The sequence below is a fragment of the Phyllopteryx taeniolatus genome, chromosome 5, assembly GCF_024500385.1.
Source record: "Phyllopteryx taeniolatus isolate TA_2022b chromosome 5, UOR_Ptae_1.2, whole genome shotgun sequence".
NCBI lineage: Eukaryota > Metazoa > Chordata > Actinopteri > Syngnathiformes > Syngnathidae > Phyllopteryx > Phyllopteryx taeniolatus.
Window position 1 is genome coordinate 10,586,142 of NC_084506.1, and position 24,622 is coordinate 10,610,763.

The 24,622-nt window shown below is 41.9% G+C and overlaps 1 protein-coding gene across 5 annotated transcripts in view; it reads right to left on the reverse strand.

Moving 5' to 3' along the window:
* hsf4 (heat shock transcription factor 4) overlaps positions 1–23,208 on the reverse strand; it is a 37,623-nt gene extending 14,415 nt beyond the window's left edge. Inside the window, exons 1-9 of one of the 5 annotated variants that reach the window (XM_061773528.1) lie at positions 22,786–23,208; positions 14,068–14,207; positions 12,161–12,269; positions 11,948–12,075; positions 11,741–11,865; positions 9,858–9,933; positions 9,160–9,227; positions 8,389–8,488; positions 4,300–4,418 (exon numbers count right to left, since the gene is read on the reverse strand). In XM_061773528.1, the coding sequence (XP_061629512.1) occupies positions 4,300–4,418; positions 8,389–8,488; positions 9,160–9,227; positions 9,858–9,933; positions 11,741–11,865; positions 11,948–12,075; positions 12,161–12,269; positions 14,068–14,193 (851 nt within the window). In that variant the 5' untranslated portion in view covers positions 14,194–14,207; positions 22,786–23,208. Of the gene's footprint in view, positions 1–4,299; positions 4,419–8,388; positions 8,489–9,159; positions 9,228–9,857; positions 9,934–11,740; positions 11,866–11,947; positions 12,076–12,160; positions 12,270–14,067; positions 15,604–22,785 lie in introns of those variants that run through there. The other 4 variants (XM_061773529.1, XR_009788542.1, XM_061773531.1 and 1 more) reach the window with 4 other exon arrangements.
* Between the last annotated feature and the right edge of the window lie 1,414 nt (positions 23,209–24,622).

The window sequence follows — 24,622 nt, forward strand, 5'->3', positions numbered from 1 at the left end:
CGGTGCAGCCTATTCATGGTCAATTTTAGTCCAGCAACATAAGGTCCTATCTTCCCTTTTCGTTTACCCTTAATGTTATTTTCTTCCTTTAGTTAGATCCCTTTGCGTGTTTCCCTATTGATCCCGCGTAGATTTCATTAAATAGTCTATAAAATTCCACTTTGTGTTGTGTTTTAAGTTTAATAATGAGCCTCTGTTATCTAGAACTCGTATTTCCTAAGAGTAGCAACCTTCAGATTATGAGACTGATAAGAGGTTTTTTGTCACTTTTACCTAAATTTTATACATATAAAAAAGAGACGTGGTGCCCTTTTGAGACAAAATTTATTTGAATCTGACGTTAAACGTCTATCAGACTAAACCTGAAGTGAACACAGATGTTCACCTTCGACGAATGTATTTCTTAAATAAATTACGTTATATCCAAACGCCTGCGATTGGCTGGCAACCAGTTCAGGGTGTACCCTGCCTCCTGCCCGATGACAGCTGGGATAGGCTCCAGCACGCCCGCGACCCTAGTGAGGAGAAGCGGCTCAGAAAATGGATGGATGGATGGATATCCAAACGCCAATATATGCTACATAGCACATAGCGGTTCTGCTACCTCGTTGTTGCCCTTCTAAGGTGCCCTCCATCTCTCCTGGGATACTGGCCTCCCTCAAATTTTTCTCCACGCTGTCCAACTTCCTCTGTGCTGGGAGACACAGTAAAACCTTTGGCCACACCACGTATGCATGTGCCATCCTGGAGGAACTGCACTTCCAGAAAAACTTCTGTTGGCGGCAAATATTATACCTACAATGCCAATGCAATACCCTCTCACTATATTGCCGTTCACTTATTGTGGCTTCACTCCATGGCAAATATTTTTTTTTATTTGATCAGTACTCCCCTGCACATATCTGATACAGTTAGCATTATTAGCAATTTGTATAATGTGGCAATAATTATTTACATAAGCACAAATGGGCTCTTTTACTTTGCAAAAAAAAAAAAAACGTGTTGAGTAATTTCAACTCATACATTTGGTAAGTCATGAGTATATGCTGCTGTTTAACACACAAGCCACCTTCAGAGTTTTATGAAATATCCATCCATCCATTTTCTTTACCGCTTGTCCTCACTAGGGTCGTGCGCTGCTGGAGCCCATCCCAGCCATCTTCGGGTAGGAGTGCGGTGTACACCCTGAACCGGTCGCCAGCCAATCGCAGGGCACATAGAAACAAACAACCATTCGCACTCACATTCACAATTCAGAGTCTTCAATCAATGCACCACGCATGTTTTTGGGATGTGGTAGGAAACCGGAGTGCCCGGAGAAAGCCCACCCAGGCATGGGGAGAACATGCAAACTCCACACAGGCGGGGCCGGGATTTGAACCCCGGTCCCCAGAACTGTGAGGCAAATATGCTAACCAGTCGTCCGGCGTTTTATGAAATAAATTCACAAAATACCAACCTAGCCTGACGTATAGCTAATGCACACACTCATTAGAATATGGACAGGAACAAATGCAAGAGCAACTTTTAGGTTGATTTTCTACAACTACAGTACTGTAGCTAAAAAGGGCACCACAAAGAATTTTGGGAAGCAGCAGGATCTGCTGCATGGCCCAAAGTCCCGTGATGCTTTGCGCTGCATACACCGCCGGGACCATCAGTGTGATGCACAATGCCTAATGGTTTAGCCAGGAAATCGTCTGTCTTTAGCAGGTCTGCAGGGGTTGACATTCATGTCACTGAAGCAGAGCACACCCATCTTTTGAAGGCATGTGCTTGTGGATTTGTGTGAAATCTTGGATGGCGACTTCAAGAGGACAAAATACCTGTACCTCACTAATGTAGCACTTATTGACATTGAATTGCATATGTGAAATTTTGATTTATACCAACAACACAATAATCAGTACATACTCTGTGGATTTAGTCTACTGCAGGGGGTTTCTGGAACGTAACCAACGCGATAAACAAGGGATTACTGTATACCCAGAGGCGGTCCTGGACCGAATGGCTCCATCTGAGACGGCCGTTGAGTGTGCCCCCCTGGCCGATCGTCGGCGGGAGGGCGGTTGGGGGCGGAGATTTTTTGGTTTGTTTTCCAAATAGCAGTACGACGTATATGCACAACGTGCGGCGCTTGTTGATTGTGCAACCCTGGCCGATCGTCAGTAGGGGGGCGAGTGCTGTCCCTCACAGAATGCCGCCTTGGGCGGCTGCCCATATCACTCGTTTCAGAAACCGCCCCAATGTACTGTATACTAGTGCATGCGATGAGGTCCTTGGCTGGTGAGGCACTGACATGAGAGTCAGATTTACAAATTTATGAGCCAAACAGTTGGTGTGGCAACTTGACAAAAAAATCTATGTACAGTGGGTACGGAAAGTTGTCAGACCCCCTTAAATTTTTCACTCTTTGTTATATTGCATCTGTTAAAATCATTTAAGTAAATTTTTTCCCTCATTAATGTACACACAGCACCCCATATTGACAGGGAAAAAAACAGAATTTTTGAAATTTCTGCTAATTTATTAAAAAAGAAAAACTGAAATATCACACAGCAATAAGTATTCAGACCCTTTGCTGTGACACTCATATATTTAACTCGGGTGCTGTCCATTTCTTCTGATCATCCTTAAGATGGTTCTACACCTTCATTGGAGTCCAGCTGTGTTTCATTATACCAATTGGACTTGATTAGGAAAGCCACACCCCTGTGTATACAAGACCTTACAGCTCACAGTGCATGTCAGAGGAAATGGGAATCATGAGGTCAAAGGAACTGCCTGAAGAGCTCAGAGACAGAATTGTGGCAAGGCGCAGATCTGGCCAAGGTTACAAAAAAACATTCTGCTGCACTTAAGGTTCCTAAGAGCACAGTAGTCTCCATAAGACTGAAATGGAAGACATTTGGGACGATCAGAACCCTTTCTAGAGCTGGCCATCCGGCCAAACTGAGCAATCGGGGGAGAAGAGCCTTGGTGAGAAAGGTAAAGAAAAACCCAAAGATCACTGTGGCTGAGCTCCAGAGATGCAGTCGGGAGATGGACGAAAGTTCTAGAAAGTCAACCATCACCGCAGCCTTCCACCAGTCGGGGCTTTATGGCAGAGTAGCTCGACGGAAGCCTCCTCTCAGTGCAAGACACATGAAAGCCTGCATGGAGTTTGCTAAAAAAAAACACCTGAAGGACTCCAAGATGGTGAGAAATAAGATTATTTGGTCTGATGAGACCAAGATAGAAATTGATGGCCTTAATTCTGAGTGGCATATGTGGAGAAAACCAGGCACTGCTCATCACCTGTCCAATACAGTCCCAACAGTGAAGCATGGTGGTGGCAGCATCATGCTGTGGGGGTGTTTTTCAGTTGCAGGGACAGGGAGACTGGTTGCAATCGAAATAAAGATGAATGCGGCCAAATACAGGGATATCCTGGACGAAAACCTTCTCCAGAGTGCTCAGAACCTCAGACTGGGCCGAAGGTGCACCTTCAAAAAAGAAAATGACCCAAAGCACACAGCTAAAATACAGAAGGAGTGGCTTCAGAACAAATCCGTGACTGTTTTTGAATGGCCCAGACAGAGCACTGACTAAAACCCAATTGAGCATCTCTGGAAAGACCTGAAAATGGCTGACTACCAACGTTCACCATGCAACCTGACAACTGGAGAGGATCTCCAAGGAGGAATGGCAGAGGATCCCCAAATCCAGGTGTGAAAAACCTGTTGCATCATTCCCAAAAAGACTCATGGCTGTATTAGCTCAAAAGGGTGCTTCTACTAAATACTAAGCAAGGGGGCTGAATACTTATGGCTGTGTGATATTTCAGTTTTTATTTTTTAATAAATCTGCAAAAATGTCAACAATTGCGTTTTTTCTGTCAATATGGGGTGCTGTGTGTACATTAATGTGGGAAAAAATGAACTTAAATGATTTTAGCAAATGGCTGGAATATAAAAAAGAGCGAAAAATTTAAGGCGGTCTGAATACCCGTACCCACTGTATATAGGATACATACTCCCATAGCTGATGTGTGACTGCAGTGGTCTTCAGCTGAATTTAAAGAAGTTCTGAGCTTCTGGGGTGAAATTATAAATTTAGGCTTTTCAGGATACAATCAAGCCCACGTTGAATGCATCAGACTGTTGCTATATTCACCTTCCAAGTTGTTTTTTGAGCATGTCTGCCCTTTTTTCAAGCAATTTCAAACAGCTCCTATCCAGATGGATTTGTGGGAATTGTCTGAGTCATTTTGACTAAGATGACAGGTGTTCTAGTGCTTAATATATCAACTTCACTCACCTGGTCTCATCAGGCTGCATCTGTAGAGACATGCTGGCTTGAGACATGTCTGTTACATCCGATATGATCGGTCCACCTGTTAGCCCAGTGGTAGAACATGAAGCAGTATCATTGGATGGCTGAGAAAGAGGAGCAGTCAAGTTAGGTTTATTTGCAGGGCATATTCCTTAATCACAAAAGCATCTCAACTGGCTTCACAAGCCCGCAGTTCACAGAGATCAATGACACCCCCAGGTCTAAACAACCCATCCGGGTAAGGAAAAAGGATGGTGATGTTGTTCCTCAGGCAAAGTCAAAACATTATTGTGCAAACAGATGACTGTATCTCTCACTAAGCACTGCTTCCATCTCGTGTTGATATTACATAACAACTGCAGCATACAGGTGTTAACAGAGGATTTAGGATTTTTCCATGTTGGTGTGCACAATCCTTCATGTAAACCAGGGGTGATTGTAGGATGCAAACTTAAAAGCATACATTACAATTAATAATAATAATAATCATGTTTTCAACTAGCGGCACGGTGGACGACTGGTTAGAGTGTCTGCCTCACAGTTCTGAGGACCGGGGTTCAATCCCCGGCCCCGCCTGTGTGGAGTTTGCATGTTCTCCCCGTGCCTGTGTGCGTTTTCTCCGGGCACTCCGGTTTCCTCCCAAATCCCAAAAACATGCATGGTAGGTTAATTGACAACTCTAAATTGTCCGTAGGTGTGAATGTGAGTGCAAATGGTTGTTTGTTTATATGTGCCCTGCGATTGACTGGCAACCAGTTCAGGGTGTACACTGCCTCCTGCCCGATGATAGCTGGGATAGGCTCCAGCACGCCCGCGACCCTAGTGAGGAGAAGCGGCTCAGAAAATGGATGGATGGATGGATGTTTTCAACTGATATAGTGCTTTTCAAGGAACTCAATGATGCTTTACAAATGCATTATTCATTCACTGGTTGTGGTAAGCTACGAGTGTAGCCACAGCTGCCCTGGGGCAGTCTAATGGAAGCGTGGCTGCCAATCTGTGCCTACTGCCATTCTGACCACCACCAACCATCCAACCACGCTCGGGCAGGGATCCAAACCGGCGACCCTCCGGTTGCAGTACATACACTTATCCTCTGTGTCACGCCACCTATGATTAGCACATTCATAAACTATGAACCATAAAGATTAAATACTTTTGGTTAAAGTTACAACCCACTAAATATTTTTCCATTTAATTTGGTACACATTACATGTCACATTAATTAATTAATCAGTTAATAAAACATGATGGAAAATTAATGTTACGCATTGTTATTTACTACTATATATACTGTATTTATGTACACAATTATCTATATGAAAATAATTACATATATAATATACAAACCCCAATTCCAAGGAAGATGGCACATTGTGTAAAATGTAAATAAAATCAAGATACCATATTTGCAAATCCTTTTCAACCTACATTCAATTGAAAATACTACAAAGAAAAGATATTTAATATTCAAACTGTTATTGATTTTTTCCAAATATGCTCTCATTTTGATATGAATGCCCCCGACACATTCCCAAAAAGACTGGTAAGTTTGGGGAATGCTCAGAAAACACCAGTTTAGAACGCTCCACAGTTAAAGGTGAACAGTTTAATTGAAAACAGGTGAGTGTCATGAGTGGGTATAAAAGGAGCATCCTCGATAGGCTCACTTGTTCACAAGCAAAGATTGTGTAGTGTATGAACAAATAGTCCAACAGTTTAAGAACAGCGTTTCTCCATTTACAATTGACGTTTACTCTCACGTGATTACATCCGGGTACTGGTCACCACCACTGCCATACTGGATGGTTGAAGTCTTCACATTGCAACCACAAATACGGCTTAACAGTGATGGCTAATTAGTCTTTAGGAAGTTATCAGAGGGGATTAGATCTCATTTCAGAAAAGCAGCATGATGATAATGTGACGTCATACAACTTCTGCTTTTGAAGACAGTCGGCGTATTGGTTGGGTGAATGCAAGTAATTAGCACGAAGGCTACCAGACGTCAAGCGACTTGGCGAAGCCCGATTGAACAGTCATACATTATAAATAATACATTTCTGGTTTTGCGAGTCCACCTTAAGCCACCTAAGTAGTATATAAAGCATCAAATATTGTTTTACACCAATACTTAACTATAATCATAATGTATAATGTGCCTTTAGATGTAAATTTTGTGATCAAAATGTATGTTACGTGAACGGTACGTACACGCTGGGTACATTCAAATGAGTGGAATCAGTGAGACACCTTTAAAAAAAATATGCACACTTTTGGTTTTATTCTCACATATGCCCTCTCTCTTTAGCAACCCACTTCTTCCTTAACTATTAATCTACTTTCTTTGGTTTAAGAAATTAGATCAAGTACAATACACTTTAAAAACAGCTTCAAACGCCTATACAGGCTCGCTCAGTTTCCAGGTATACAATCGGACAATGTGCGGGGGTGCGGTCAGCAACGCTTATTTTTATGCGGTGGTTCACAAGCTTAATCTAAAATTAAGTTCAGAATGGCTGGCGAAGGGGCAGGGGTTCACGCACTACTATTTCCAACAAAAGTGTGGGAAGTGGGAAAGTGGACTTCCAGCTGTTATCAAGAATCAGTGCGGGAAAACAGAGCAACTCTCAACTTAGGTTCTAAGCTGATTAGGTGACGTGCAAGTTATCTTCTGCTGTTGTTGTTGTAATGTCTTGATCAGAAAGTCCAGGGGGAAATGGCACAGGGTTTAATCTTTTTATGCCCAAAGTGTATATATTTTGGGGATATTTGTAAGGCCTATTGTCAATCATCCCACACACTGTCCAAAAAAGAAAAGGACCATCCTAATTGTTATCAGCGCAAAGTTCAAAAGCGAGCAACTGTAATGGTATGGGGTTGTGTTAGCGCCCCTGGTATGGGTAACTTGTACATCTGTGAAGGCACCATTAATGCTAAAAGGTACATGCATGTCTTGGAGCAACATATGCTGCCATCCAAGCAACCTCTTTTTCAGGTATGTCCTTGCTTATATCAGCAAGACGATATCAAGCCACATTCTGCACATGTTCTAACAGCGTGGCTTCGTAGTAAAAGAGTGTGTGTACTAGTTACAAACCTGTCTCCCATCGAAAAATGTGGCACATTATGAAACACAAAATACGACAACGGAAAAGTATGACTGTTGAGCAACTGAAACTGTACATTAAGCAAGAATGGGAAATAATTCCACCTACAAAGCTTTAACAACTGGTGTTCTAGGGTCCTAGGCCCTTTTTGAGTGTTGTTAAAAGGAAAGGTGATTTACCAATGGGTAACATGCCTTTGTTCCAGCTTTGTGGAATGTATTGTAGGGATCAAATTCAAAATGAGTGAAGGTTTGCAAAAAAAAAAAAAAAAAACAATAGTTTATCAGTTTGAACATTAAATATATTGTATTTGTCCTGTATTCAATTGAATATAGGTTGAAATGGATTTGTAAATCATCCATTGATCCAGTTTACCAACTGCTTATCCTCACTAGGGTCACGGCGTGCTGGAGCCTATCCCAGCTATCTTTGGGCAAGAGGCAGGGGACACCCTGAACTGGTCGTCAGCCAATCGCAGGGCACATATAAACAAATTAGCATTCGCACTCACATTCACACCTACGGGCAATTTGGAGTCTTCAATTAACCTACCATCCATGTTTCTGGAATGTGAGAGGAAACCGGGGCACCCGGAGAAAACCCACGCAGGCAGAGAACATGCAAGCTCCAAATAGGCGGGGCCGGATTTGAATCCGGGTCCTCAGAACTGTGAGGTAGATGTGCTTGTAAATCATTGTATTCTGTTTTTTTATTTACGTTTTACACAATATCTCAACTACATTGGAATAGGGGTTTGTAATATTATATCATATCATATAATACCATATATATGAATGAATTTTATTATCACCATCACCATTAGTATGTGTCCGGAGCACAGCATCTTGTTATACAGGTTGCTATTTATCGTAGCACATTGAATTCTGTACATGAATATGAAGATGTCAGTGACAATAGGGAAGCTGCATAAAATGCATTGTGTAACATTTGCATATTCTCTCACCGACTGGATGTAGAAGGACTCATGCATTGGCTCCATTGGGTTACTATGGCTGAACTTGGAGGCAGGGGGGCTAATAGAGCCGTCATCCAACATCAATGGCCTGAACAGATAATGAAGTTTTGATATGTTAGATGTCTGACTCAGAGTAGTTGCATTATCAATATCTATTAGGTAGACAACTGAAGGTTCTTGTATGTTTGAATTGACTGTAATGATATTTGCAATACGGTCAGAGGGGTCTCAAAGTTAGGAAATATAGGCACAAAATTAAAGTGCTTTTCATTAAACCCTACTGTGGTCTGGGCTGTTAGTATCTCAGCAGAAACTGTGGCAAAAACATTGCATTTACTCATTAGAAATAACCATGATCTCCAAAATCATTTTGTCAACTTGTGGTAAAGCATGAGGCATCATTGCAACTTTGCCAGGTAGCATGCTGACCCTGTAATGCCTATGCTCTTGGCACCTTTGTGTGAGAACGTGCCTTTCCCACTGCAGCAGCAAGGCTGAACCAGCATTTTACATACATTGGCAGTAGCTGGGTCATGCACTCTGCTGTGCCTTCCATCTGTGTGTGTGTGTGTGTTTGTGTGTGTGTGACTGATTCAGCACTTGTCGCCATTCACACTGCTTGATGGTTCAGTTTGTCAGCTGAGCCAGCCCTTCCCTCTGCTCCACTGTGGCCCCGTTTGTCTGACTTTTGTTGATTGCCACCCCATGTGTATTTGTGTGTGTGTGTGTGTGTGTGTGTGTGTGTGTATGAGTACTCACAGCTTTCTCTTCAAGCTTACAGTGCCAGGTGTGTTGGACTGCATTTGACTGAACAGAAACTGAATTAGCTGGCAAAGAGAGAAAAGGCACAGCATGAATCAGCAACCCTCTCTAAGCTTTCAATCTCTCATTTCTCACTCTTTCTTTTTCTCTCTCTCACACACGCACGCACGCACACACAATACACATACATTGGATATAAAATTTTGAATATCTTTACTTAAGAATGCACTGTATGTACTGGCTACACATAGTTAAAGACTAGCCAGAGTTACAACTATAACTGAACTGAGCTTGACTGCAAAAAGACAAAACAGCAGCAATATAGTTGGATTGGCTAAGGGAAAGGAGTTCTGGAAAAATTACGTTTGAATAATTACAGTATGTCTTGTAATATTTTACTAAAAGTTCAACAAAAAATGGTATTGATATTGACAAGAAGTTTGAGGCATTTGCTTAAATACGTTTCTGTTGATGTTTAACAAAGAGAATATCTGAATGATGATGACAAAAAGTTTCAAGTATTAGCATTGGGGATGGAGATAATAATTATGTGTTGAATTGTTTGTTAATTAAGGCATCTTGAAGCAATTTTGCATTCTTCAGAAGAAAAACATGACGTCAAATAGGAAAAAATTATTTAGTCAATTCAAATCAAGACCAGCAATTGTCTTATTCTACACATGACATAGACTGACCTTGTTCATGACCTTCTGCTGCTGTGTGTGGTTCTGCCTCAGTGAGACCACCTCTCTCCACAGAACCTCATTCTGCCTACAAACAGTACATGGAAAGAAAAAAAAAAATATGATCACAAGCAAAAGGGGACATATTTAATATTAATTTTAAATGTAAGAAACAAATATTGTGTTCATATCATTAGTATTACTGTTTTTGAACAACAATTAATAGATTAGTTGATATGAAAAAGATATTCTGATTATATTCATCCTCCATGGAAGCAGACTGATTGTCTTGGTGTTTAATCAAAAGAAAACATTAACATCTCCTTTTACTTTGAAAAACAATGATCAACATTTTTGGTTATGTTACGGTTGAAATTAGCAACTGAATCATAATGAACGTATTTTTGTGCATTTTCTTCCAAATTTGAAAAATAGATTGAAATTTTAGCTTTTTTTTTTTTTTAAACCAATTCCCTGATTAATAGAAAAAAATAATCAACAGATTATTTGATTATTAAAATAGTTGTTAGTTGAAGCCCTAATTGAATGGAATCACAAACTTAAGTTCAGATAAAGGCATGATTGCTATTAGGTAAGAAATACTATTTGTACCTTCCAAATTCATATAATTTTTGTGTCATCTGTTGGGTATGTCTCCAATGATCTTTTCATTATTCCAATTGCTAGAACAAAAACATACAGCAAGGCTGCATTCAGCCACTACTGCCCGTGCCTTTGGAATAGGCTACCAGAGGTTATCAGGACCACACAATCTGTTGATGTTTTTAAAAGGAGACCCAAGACTCACCTATTTCATTTAGCCTTTTAACTGAGTTCTTAAATATTTATTTAGACCTGTATTTATTACTGTATTTACTTATTTATTATTTTATCCACTAATTATTTTTATTCTTTTTATCCTATTTTGCTGTATTTCTTATTGTCTTTCAAATTTTTATTTTGTCCTATTGTCTTTTAGTCTCAATTATATATTTATTTTAACTCCAGTGTCTGCTCATGGGAGCCTCCAGAGTGGGAGGTGTGTTCAGTCTGCCCGCGGGGATGTCAGTCTGCAGTTTTCCCATGGCCCGGGGGAAAGAGGGACTCCAATTGCAATAATGTGGGGAGTCCAACCCGTTCTTCCCGGGTCATGGTGGTCTTTGTGGTGGCATCCTCTGTGGCTGAAGGCTGTAAAACCTCCCACAGTTTGTCTCTCCTCACCTGGATCCTCAGTGCCTTGCCATGTCTCTACACTACGAATCTATAGGTGCTGTGTGATCTTGTATGGTTCTTGCAATTTTAAATGTCAGTCTTAATTCATATAAAACACTTTGTGTTGCATTTTTATGTAGGAAAAGTATGACATGGTATGATTTGATTTGATTATGAATGTGCATGCACATGTGGTCACTGCTTGTGTGCGTGTGTGTATGTGTGTGCCAGTCAGGTGAGCAGGTGAACATTCTCTGCTCTCATTGACAAACAATGCTGAGTACAAAGAAGCAGCAGCACACAATGAACACACAGCAGCAATTGAACAACAATAGCCACCGGAGGGGGGAAGAAAAAAAAAAAAAAAAAAAAAAAGCTCTGTTCATGTACTGGTTGACGTGTTCCTACATAGCAACTGAAGTAATGTGTTTTTCGAGCATGTATATCTGGCTGCTGGATGTATTTAGTGTACACACGACAATATAAGGATATATATATATATTTATTTTTTTTTTATATATATAATCCTGGTGACAATCTCTTGTCTGTCTGACAACATTAAGCACAATAATTACATACCTGAATTTTTAATGATTCATGAATTTGCTTTGTTTTTTTATTTTTGATTAGTCTAGCAGCCTTGTTCCAGGATCATGAGGAGCACACACAAGCTGTCTACTTACTGCTTCATGTCCTGCATCTGACACTCCATGTTGTCCTGTTGTGTTCTTAGGAGCTGAACTTCATACAGCAGTTTACTGAGGTCCTCCTGACGAACTTTGGTCTCTTCACTCTTCACAATTGATACCTGCGCACATGGTTATACTGTGACCCAGTTTGTTTTAGCAAAGGATTCCTTTTTCTGTGATCATTATATGTCCATAAAATACCTTCCTCTTGATGTGTTCCAGCATATGTTCATGTCCCTGGAGGAAGTACAAATGTTGGAACTCTGTATCGTCTCTCTCAGGCTTCACCAGACCACTTTGCTCAATATTTACAACTTTTCGAAAGCCGTCTAGACATACAGACGAGGCAGAATAGAAATGCGTTAGGGACAAAAGAGGAAAAAAACGATTTAATTAGAAGAAAAAAAGACTCACACATGTTGAGCTGTCGGACAAAGCTTGCCATATTATTGTGTTTAAAGTACTTTGGTAGAACTTCCTTGGCAAAGCGACCCTGATCAAATACATGGAAACTGGTCCCAGTCTGAAACAGACAAATACAGAAATTACTGTTATTACCATGTCTGGAAGGAATCCTTTTTCGGTTTTAAGAAATAATTCTTGCTCTATCCAGTAAATCAATCTATCCCATCAATTTCCACACATTACTTTAAAAGACTTAATTCATATATCACATATACACTGACAAATTATATTTCAGCTGTATATACTCTTACATAAGAAGAATGTAAAAAAATATATCTTTCTATAATGTATATAGATATTCGATTTTTTAGTATTGCATCTCTGCTTTTTGCAGATGATGTGGTTCTGTTGGCTTCATCAAGCCGTGACCTGCAACTCTCACTGAAGCAGTTCGCAGCCGAGTGTGAAGCGGCTGGGATGAGAATCAGCACCTCCAAATCTGAGACCATGGTCCTCAGTCGGAAACGGGTGGCATGCCCTCTCCAGGTCGGGGAAGAGATCCTGCCCCAAGTGGAGGAGTATCTTGGGGTCTTGTTCACGAGTGAGGGAAGAATGGAACAGGAGATCGACAGGCGGATCGGTGAAGCATCTGCAGTGATGCGGACTTTGTATCGGTCTGTTGTGGTAAAGAAGGAGCTAAGCCGAAAGGCGAAGATCTCAATTTACCGGTCGATCTACGTTCCTACCCTCACCTATGGTCACGAGCTGTGGGTCGTGACCGAAAGAACAAGATCCCGGATACTAGCGGTCAAAATGAGTTTTCTCCGCAGGGTGTCCAGGCTCTCCCTTAGAGATAGGGTGAGAAGCTCGGTCATCCGGGAGGATCTCAGAGTAGAGTCGCTGCTCCTCCACATCGAGAGGAGCCAGATGAGGTGGCTGGGGCATCTGATTCGGATGCCTCCCGGACGCCTCCCTGGTGAGGTGTTCCGGGCACGTCCCACCGGGAGGAGACCCCGGGGACGACCCAGGACACGCTGGAGAGACTGGCCTGGGAAGAGCTGGATGAAGTGGCTGGGGAGAGGGAATTCTGGGCGTCCCTGCTAAAGCTACTGCCCCCGCGACCCGACCCGGATAAGCGGTAGAAAATGGATGGATGGATTTTTTTACATTTTTCTCAGTTTTCTCACTGTGACATATTTAATAACTCTGTAATAGTACCACCACTACTATTACTACTACTAATATAAACAAAATATGCCATACACACACACACACACACACACACAAATACTAGTATAAACAAAGCATATTGCCATATATACATTAGTAGTGGTAGTGGTAGTAGTGTCATTAAAATATGTCATACCTGGAAAGATCAATGAACATTATAATTAAAGTAGTCTACCCTATGATTATTATGGCATAGCATTATCATATGCTCTTTTTGACTTGTATTTTGAAGCTATATACATTGTGAAAATCCTCGGAATGCTAAATAAACATTGTTTTGTTATAATTAATAGATTTCTTAATGCTCTTAATGCATTAATGGACTGACCTATAGCCAACCTCTAAATCAATAATGAAGGGTGTTGCCAAGACATTTGTTGTTATTAAGTTGATCTTGGATTAGCATGTGCAATTGTTGTTTCTATGAATACAATGAAATCAAAATGCCCTGTGTGTAAAAATATACTCTCTCAGAGTATTTGTTATTCTTTTCATTTCTTGACAACTATTCATTAGGGTTGTCCAAATCTGACACATTGATATCAACACTAACTCATTTGTGTTTTAGTCCTACATTATATTATCGGTAACCTGCTTAACTGTGTGTCAAAAGCATGACTTGTGATGAACACAGCACATGGATACTTTGTTCCCAACCGTCCAGTAGCGGTTTTTAGGCTACTCACAGCACTCCAGCAGATTAGGTGGTTGGTATCTGGATCCTCCACGAGAGTCCAGAGTTTGGTGAGAAAAGCTGGAACGTTGCTGGTGTAGCTGCCATCTACACCCATAGCACCTGGAGACTCCTGCATGCTGACTCGGTCCACTGCCACAGCCGGTCACAACAGGAAACCAGATGTTTGTGTGTGAGACTGAGGAACGCCTGTATACAGTATATGTATATGTGCCAGTTCCCCACACTAGTCCATGTTGGAGAAATCCACTTGTGGAAATCGGTTACTGATATTCCCAAGTTTGCCTCAGTCTATTTGATTCCATGCCTGTCAAGCACAAGCGCACCTTGTTTGTTATGTCCAGCTTTGTATTTACCGTCACTTGTCTTCACTGGCTTGTCAAATATCCTCAAAACATCTGCATTAATCTCTCAGTACATGTTTTCAGTTATTCCTTTAATTTTTCTACCCCCTCTCTCCTCTTTCTGCCCCACCATCATTCAACTGAATGTCATCATAGAAGGTCCTTGTCAGCACCCACACAATTCAAACCCAACCCTACCACACACACGCACACGTGCACGTGCACTCGCGCACACACACACACACACACACACACACAAGCATCCCCTGGCCTCCAGTTGACAATATAGACTAAAACAATCAGCATCCATACAAAAGCTTGGGCAATCTGCCAATTTCCAATCACCTACTAGTGGACTGTAATTCAGTACAGTTCTATTAAAGTTAATGCTGCTGAGGTGTTCAAACATGCCTCAATGTTGTTGTGGATATAGAGTTACTAAAATATAAAAATCATGTTCTGACTAAGTCACTGAGAGGTCCTGGCTCTACACAATTGGGACTAAATGGGAATTTGTGTAATGACTTTGTAAACTGACTAATGTCTGTTATCAGTAGTATTAAATTAAAATTGTTTACCACTTGTGTACAAAGGATCCCTGGGCAGTGGGTGTCTTATTTCATATATAGCCTCCTCGGGCAGTTTATAGTTTTGGATAAAGGCTAACATGGATATAAATGGAAAAAAATCAACTTCTTAAACACCTAACCTACAATTCCATTACAGCATGTTGGCAATTTTTTGACTTGAGTACGTTGTCACATTTCTGTGGGGCCAATTATGTATTACTCGTGCACTCACTGTAGTTGTCTCGCCATGCTGCACTATTTGCATATACTGGCCACTCATGCCAGAGTAGCATCTGCTCCATTTGCACACTGATTGAGGAGTATCTGTAACATTTGCACAACCAACATTGTCCCAGATTATCGCACAACTCGTCACTTTAAACCGCATACACTCCTTGAAGTCTCAGCGCCCTTTGCACAATGGTCATTGCACCGGACTATTGCAATATTAGTCATTCGAACTGCTCTAAGTGTGAGAGGACTCTGCATCTTTTTGCACAATTGTCAAAAAATAAAAAATAAAAAATTTACCGGCATTACCAGATAACTAGCAACCCTTTACTGCTCAGTAACTGTTTTTTTTTGTCAATGTCTTTCTGTCTCCAAAGTGTTCTGTAAATTGACTGTCTGTTGTCGTACTAGAGCGGCTGCAACTACCGGAGACAAATTCCTTGTGTGTTTTTGGACATACTTGGCAAATAAAGATGATTCTGATTCTGATTATTGACAACAAAGATCACAGTGTATTTGCACTATCACCATTTCTCTTCTCTGAGATTATTTTAATGCTGCATCACTCCCTTTTGGCCTCTAAGAGGGAATAAAATACAACAACAACATGAAGACTGCAAAATAAATTTGCAAATTATGTACTATATTAACGTAATTAAGAGGATAGTATTGTATCGTATAACATAGCAGTATATTTTAAAGATCATTTCAAATTTTGTTGCTGTAACCATTGCTTGCTAAGCAGACACAATCAAACTTGTCACATTGGATGCCGTTTTCACCCGAAGTAGAAAGGCTCCCAGTGCAAATACCCAAATTAGAGGCCTCAGTATGCAGACGTCTAGATGGGGGTCACCAGAACCACATGAAGAACTACTGTATTTAAGTATTATATACACGCAAGCACACGTCAATGAGCACAGCTCTCCCCATCAAATCCCCGTATTTAGGAACAGCTTTCCAGGAAAACACTCTCCTATTTCGTTTAGCACAACAAGTCAAACTCAAAGTAAAACAAAGGAAACTTTGGCCAGAAAACCTTTCCCGGTCACTCACTCAACAACTCATGGCTCTTTCCAATCACATTGGATAACTAAAGCAAACCTCCTGTCCTCCGCCCATCCTCTCTCATAACCCCGCAATCTACCTGAAGGGACCCTACAGACTGCAAGAAGGAAAACCTGATCTATTATATGAAGGGTGACAGTTGCTAATCTGTAAGAAACAAGGTTATTATAGTTAGGGAAAACGAATGAAATAACTAAAACAAAAATTGAAAGAACATTTTTGTAAACATAATAAAATACGAACAAGATTTTTTTATTTTTTTTTTCAAAAAATTAACTGCAACGACATTTTAAGTTTACAAAACTAACTATAATTATAGTGAAAATGTCCTTCGTTTTCATTTTTGTCTATTAATTTCATACATGAGCTTTCGCCAGTGATTTTAAAGAACAGCCAGAAAGACCCCAAAAATGTCTTGCAAATTTGATACATCACAGAAAAGAGTCTTTAACAAGTTAACAAAGCCGGACAATGAACGAATGGATTCATAACATTAATCACAAATTACGTGAAATCAGGTTTCGAAATGGTCAAGAACTGAGACATTCTTTCAGCTTCCAGACGCTGTGGGCGGGTCACTAAATGCTATCAAAATCTCGCTTCCCCGGAATTTTTCAGCTGTCACTCAAAGATGTGCCTCCTCTCCTTCTATGCAGGGAGAGAAGAATTTGTAGCGATTGCACACGCGCTCGCGCTCATGGGCCGCAGAGAGACATTCTGGGGCGGCCACCCATTTGTCTCCGTAAAAATTCAGCAGGCCGTTAATCAAGGGCATGGTTAGCTGTGATGGGTAGCGTGGAGGAGGTGGGGCAAAAAGTCATCCAGGCAGGGTGACTGTGGTGCACGCATTGCTGTGGCCGCCGAGGTTCAGCCTTCGGTGGCCACAGCCAGATGACTCCACCACCCGTCCTCCTCCTCTTGCTAGTCTGCTTCCTGACTTCTGTTGAGGTGCCTGTGAGCAAGCCTTGTCTCCCCCCTCCCCGCATCCCCCTAGCTCAAACACTGCAGCACTGTTTGCATCAAAGATATCATAACACTAGACCGAGCCTGCACTTGGAGAGTGAATCGAGCGATGTGCAGAGTGGCTGCCATCTTGAGTCGGGAGTCCCATGATGTCCCATCCTCCCTCTACTTGATTCCTTTCTATTGAGAATGTGGGCATGAGCAGACTAAAAAAAGACCATAACTCGCAAAATATTTTAAGTTATTTTCATGCAGTTTGTTTTGGCACAAATGCCAGACATGCAAGTTTTTGGGATGTGGGAGGAAACCGGAGTACCTGGAGAAAACCCACGCGGGCACGGGGAGAACATGCAAACTCCACACAGGGAAGGCCGGGATTTGAACACCGGTCCTCTGAACTGTGAGGCAGCGTGGGTTTCCTCCCACATCCCAAAAACATGCATGGTAGGTTGATTGAAGACTAAATTGCCCGTAGGTGTGAATGTGAGTGTGAATGGTTGTTTGTTTATATGTGCCCTGCCATTGGCTGGCGACCAGTTCAGGCTGTACCCCGCCTCGTCCCCGAAGATAGCTGGGATAGGCTCCAGCATGGCCGCGACCCTAGTGGGTATAAGCAGTACAGAAAATGGATGGATGGATTTATATATATAGTGTATATTGGCGTTTGAATAAAACTTACTTTATTTAAGAAATAAATTATTCAAAGCAGCGACTCCTGTGTTGCTTCCGGTTTAGCGTGATTTGACGCTTAACGTTAATCAACTTATTTTGTCTCGTAAAAGGCACCACGTCTTTATATGTGTAAAATGTAGGAAAAGCGACGATAAACCTTTTATCAGTCTCATAATCTTTATCTTTATGAAATCGAGTCCTAGATGACAGAGGTTTCCTTATTAAACTCAAAACACACACAAAACACATCTAAGAGTAGATATTTATAGAATATTTAATTAAATCTACAAGGAATCTATAGGGAAACACACAAAGGGGTCTAACTCCAAAAAGAAAACACGAATTATGGTGAAAAAGACAAATGGGCGTACGAAAAGGGAAATAGAACATCGTGTGTTGCGGGGCTAAATTTTAAAATGGGAGCGCTTAATGCGTCAAAGCAAGAGCAAAGTTGGGATTTTGTGTGAAGCTAGTAATTTCCCCAAAATTAATAGGCACTAATATTGTACATCTTAGCAACGCTTGTTGTGGTACTCATGACCGTAGGTTCATTGGTCTGTGGGGTGGTCTGTCTCAGTTGTCTCTAGAACCACGGATACAGTTCTGGTTGAAGAAGAAAAAGGATGCAGAAAAATAAAACAAAAACAGGCGGGAGAAGGAAAAGGGAAGTTGTTCGTCATGCTTCGTTGGAAGAATATGACCGTCTCTCTCCCTGCCGGTTTTCGGGATCCGCTAGCAAGTTCAGAGAACTCACGTTTGGCTGGGAGCGTATCTGGTACCTCAGCAGCAACTGTTCTGGATGCTGAGCAGCGATGATCCACAGAGGCTAGGAAGCCGGGTCTCCATCCCTAAAGGCTTCTTTATACTCACGCGGACGGCGACCGCGCTGACATCACTGCGGCTGTCCCGCGCGTAGTTTGCCTTTATACTCGGGCGCAACCCACGTGCGCAGTTTTGAAAATGTATTGCAGTTCACCTCCAAGTCTGCAGTGTCGCTACGGCTGGTATTGGCTGGTATTTTTTTTGGGCCATTTCCGGTAGCCGTTTTTACTTTCCTTTCAGTAACAAGGAACGAAGCAACAACAATGACGACCGTGTGGAACAGTGTCTACTAGAACAAATGGACCTAGATGACCAGATGATACGTTTAATTATGCTGCAAAATCGATCAAGAAGCCGGCGGCGTAGGGGCCAATTCGTTGGTCATGTGATGCAATGCGGGCGTTGTCGGCCGCGCGAGCCTGGGAGTATAAAGAGGCCTTTAGCTTCGTGTTTGTCGAGCCGCATGTTTGAACAAGGGAAAGGGGAGGGGGGAGTGGAGGGGCGCCGAGGTCACCCAGAATAAAGGCCTCTTTTTATTCCCGCCCTCGCGGTAGTATTCACACCCTTTGCTATGTGCTGTGACACTCAAATTTATGCTCACTGCTTTGCACTGATCATCCTTGAGATGCTTCTACAGGTGGAGTCCTCCTGTGGTAAATTCAGCTGCTTGAACATCATTTGGAATGGCACACACCTGTGTATATAAGGTCTTAATAGTTGGCAGTGCGTATCAGAGCAGAAACCAAGCACTGTAGTCTAAGGAATTGTCTGCAGACCTCCAAGACCGGATTGTGTCAAGGCACAAATCTGGGAAGGATACAAAAGAATTTCAGCAGCATAGAAGGTCCCGAAAAGCACTGCTGTCTCAATTATTCGGAAATTCAAAAAGTTTGGAACCACCAGGACCCGTCGTAGATCTGGCCGTCCGAGCAAGCTGAGTAACCGGGGAAGAAGGGCCATGGTCAGAGAGGTGAACAAGAACCTGATTGATTCCAACCTGACATTCAACAGTCATATCCAATCAATTACTAAAACTGCCTCTACCATCTGAAGAACATATCCAGAGTGAAGGCTTGCATGTGCCAAGCAGACCAGGAGAAGCTCATCCGTGCTTTTATCTCAAGTAGACTGGACTATTGTAATGGTCTTCTGACTCGACTCCCCAAAAAGAGCATTAAACAGCTGCAGCTCATTCAGAATGCTAGAGCTCGGGTTCTGACTAGAACAAAGAGATGAGAGCATATTACTCCAATTCTAACGTCTTTACACTGGCTCCCAGTCAGCTTTAGAATAGATGTTGAAGTTCTGCTACTGGTATATAAATCACTAAATGGTTTAGGTCCTGAATACATGAAAGAAATGCAAATGGAATATAAACCCAGAAGGGCTCTGAGATCGAGAGACTCAGGTCAAATGGTCGAGCACAGAGTCCAAAGCAAACATGGTGAAGCAGCATTTAGCTATTATGCTGCCCACAAATGGAATAAGTTGCCTACAGAAGTTACGTTAGCCCCAAGTGTGAAAATTTTTAAGTCCAGGTTAAAAACTCTTCTTTTTTCTCATTTTAGAGCATTTCCACTTTTAAATGATATTTCTTGCACCGTACGCTGTTTTAATTGTACCTTTATGTTATTTGTTTCTCTTTGTTTTAAATGTTTATAAGTGTTTTGTTTATGCTTTTAATCATGTAAAGCACATTGAGTTACCGTGTGTGTGAAAATCACGCCATAAATAAATTTGCTTTGCTTTGCTTTATGACGGAGCTCCAGCGTTCCCTTGCGGAGATAGGTGAACCATCCAGAAGATCAACCTAACGCACTCCACCAATCATGCCTTCATGGTAACGTGGCCACTTCTCACTAAAGGCACATGGCAGCCCGCTTGGAGTTTGCCAAAAGGCACCTTAAGGATTCTAAGACCTGCAGAAACAAAATCATCTGGTCTGTTGAAACCAAAATAGAACTTTTTGGCCTGAATTGCAAGTGTCATATCTGGAAAAGAAGAGGCACTAGTAATCACCTGGATAACACCATCCCTTCTGTGAAGCATGGTGGTGGCAGGATCATGCTGTGGGGCTGTTTTTCTGCTGTAGGAACTGGGCAACTAGTCCGTATAGAGGGTAAGATGACAGCTGCCAAATATAGAGAAATTCTTCAAGAGAACGTGCTCCAGAGTGCTCTGGAACTCAGACTAGGGCGTCGATTCACCTTCCAACACGACAATGACCCAAAGCACACAACCAAGATAATAAAGGAGTGGCTTCAGGAGCAGCCTGTGAATGTTCTTAAGTGGCCCAGTCAGAGCCCGGATTTGAATCCAATCAAAAATCTGTGGAAAGACTAAAAATGGCTGTCCACCGACACTGCCCATCCAACCTGACTGACTTCGAAACGATCTGCAGAGAAGAATCGGAGAAAATGCCCAAGAACAGATGTGCCAAGCTCATAGATACATACCCAAGAAGACTTGAGGCTGTGATTGCTGCCAAAGGTCCTTCAACAAAATATTAAGCCAAGGGTGTGAATACTTATGTACCTATTATGTTTCAATGTTTACATTTTCAATAAATTTGCACAACTGTCTGAAAATATGGTTTAATGCTGTCATTATGGGATATTTTATGTAGATTAAAAAAAAACTATACTCAAATCAGATTTGGAATAAGTCTGTAACAGCAAAATGTGGAAAAAAGTGAAGGGGTGTGAATACTTTCTGGTGAACTGTGTATATATATATATATATATATATATATCCATCCATCCATTTTCTGAGCCGCTTCTCCTCAGTAGGGTCGCGGGCGTGCTGGAGCCTATCCCAGCTATATATATATATATATATATATATATATATATATATATATATATCGACACGGTGAACGACTGGTTAGCACGTCTGCCTCACAGTTCTGGGGACGGGGGTTCACACTGTTGTGTATCTTACAGGGGTGCAGACAGAGAATAATCAGTGGGTGGCCGGAGTGATACAGTGGTACAAGATTTCCAAACTTTTTTATTACTACTATTCTGTACATATTTAGCGCAGAGAGAGACGACACACCCCACAGGATGCCTCCCATGCGGCTGCCCATATCGCCCAAAACAGAAACTGCCCCTACGACACTCAGCCAATCAGGTACCAGCAGTGTTGGGAAAGTTTATTTTCTATGCAAACTAGTTCAAAGTTCAGTTCACTGTTCCAAAAAAGAACTAGTTCAGTTCATAGTTCATAATTCAAGATGTTAAACTAAGTTCACTGTTGCAAAAATGAACTGGTTCATAGTTCCTTTTTTTCCAGTACTGTATGTGGCTGACGGACTTTTAACCCTCAAAATACTGACATTTCATTTCCCCATTGTTGCCACCCGTTCAGTCCACACAAGTAGCCAGCGGCAGCTTTAACCCTACAATTTCAAAAACAGTTTGCTTGCATAGCCTTTTTAAAATGAGGAATTAAAACAAAAACAGGACTTCCTGAATGGGGAAATAAAAACACACAACAGAGTATGACAGGAACAATGGGGAAATGACATTAGTAACCAGTGTTGCCACAGTTACCTTGAATAAGTAACTTAGTTACTTTACTGATTACTTGATTTTAAAAATAACTTAGTTACTTGACTGATTACTTGATTTCAAAAGTAACTAAGTGAGAAAAAAGTAACTTTTTAGTTACTTTCAGCAGCTGACAAGTGGCAGGAATATCACTTATCCACAGTACAAAAAAAAGCATTAGCTTAACCGTACCCATTACTTGGTAATGTATGCCACACAAGTTACAGAATGATGTCATCAACATGAACCAATAACTTAAATATGAGTGTAGTTGAAGCCATATTAAATGAGCAACTTAGGGCAGACTTGACGTGCCAAATAGCCACCTAAATATAAACAAGCACACCATTCTCAGTACACTTCTTTAAAGACTCGATAGATAGATAGACAGACAGACAGACACATACTGTAGCAACCCTGTCGACTGTGTGGGAGTCCATGAAGGCAACTGTGTGTGTGTGTGTGTGTGTGTACAACGTGTTCAACGAACCTTAGTATTGTCCTCTTTAGAGAAACTCGAAGTAGTGACTGTATTTCCTCCAATCCCTCGTCAGAATCGTCAGCGTCCATTGTGTTTGCGCCTCTGGCTACTTGGGCACACGAGAGCTGACAATGTGCGGAAAACGTGCAACACATCACGTCACGCCATTGCCCCAGACGGCTCCGTTTATAAATATTTCGCCTTTTTTCGATATTGTAGTTAGTCGTTGTGTGCATTTTAGTTACGGATAGTTAGGAATATAGTGTGTTTCATCTGTTTTATTACTCATTACTAATACAAAGGCTGTAAATTGGTCTACACTTATGACATGCACCGTGACTGAATCAAGTGTCTTGGTTATTGACTTGCCTCATATACTGCGGTCAAGCCAGCCTCCACTCGAAAAGTAGCAGTCAAGCCAGCCGCCCCTAATTTCGTTCATACTCGGCATTACGGTAATAGGTCGCCAACTCGCGGCGAAGCCACCTTCAAAATAAAAGCTTCCCAATAATACGGATGTCAATGTTCTTCGGTTAAGGAATGCAGCCAGCAAAGTTAATTAGAATCTTGAGATACATTACATACATACATACATTAAAATAATTACTTTATTTGATATCTTGGGAAAAATAAATGGAAATGGACTGCACTTATATAGCGCTTTATCTCCATCATCACAGTGGCCAAAGCGCTTTACAAAGAGTCATATTCACACACACAATCATAAACCAATGGGCGACTGCTGCCATGCGAGGGGCTGCCATGCCCACTGGGAGCAAATTAGGGTTCAGTGTCTTGCCCAAGGACACTTAGACATGCGGACAGTCGTAGCAGGGATTCGAACCTGTTCTACCTACTGAGCCAAAGCCACCCCAACATAATCCCATTGGTATCGCAAGACAAGTCCAGATCTGTGTGACAGACCACCAAGGACTCTGCGAAAAGAGGTTTGATGAACATCTGATATTGTATTTCAAAATAAAAATCTCTGAAAACTGCATATGTTGCTTTCATTATCCCTGACTGAAAAAATCTGTGAAATATTTTTAATGAGATATCGCAACACCAGACCAGTTCTGGGGGACACTACACCACCCCAGGTCTGCAACAAAAGAGGTCCCATCAAAATCTGATGTGGCATTTCAAAATAAAAGACTCTTGAATTTGGTGTATTTCACTGCCATGATCACGGATTTCAAAAATTCATTAAAGCTTTAGCAGGGACGCCCAGACTTCCCTCTCCCCAGCTACTTCATCCAGCTCTTCCGGGGGTATCCCGATGCGTTCCCAGGCCAGCCGAGAGACGTAGTCTCTCCACCGTGTCCTGGGACGTCTCCGGGGTCTCCTTCTGGTGGGACGTTCCCGGAACACCTCACCAGGGAGACGTCCGGGAGGCATCCGAATCAGATGCCCCAGTCACCTCATCTGGCTCCTCTCAATGCGGAGGAGCATCAGCTCTACTTTGAGCTCTTCCCGGATTACCGAGCTCTCTAAGGGAGAGCCAGAATACCCTGCGGAGGAAACTCATTTCGGCCGCTTGCATCCAGGATCCAAAGCTCGTGACCATAGTTGAGGGTAGGAACGTAGATCGACCGGTAAATCGAGAGCTTCGCCTTTCGGCTTAGCTCCTTCTTTCCCACAACGGACCGATACAAAATGCGCATCACTGCAGACGCTGCACCGGTCCGCCTGTTGATTTCCAGTTCCATTCTTCCCTCACTCTTGAACAAGGCCCCAAGATACTTGAACTCCTCCCTTTGGGGCAGGATCTCATCCCCGACCAGGAGAGGGCACGCTACCCTTTTCCGACTGAGGACCATGTTCTCATATTTGGAGATGCTGATTC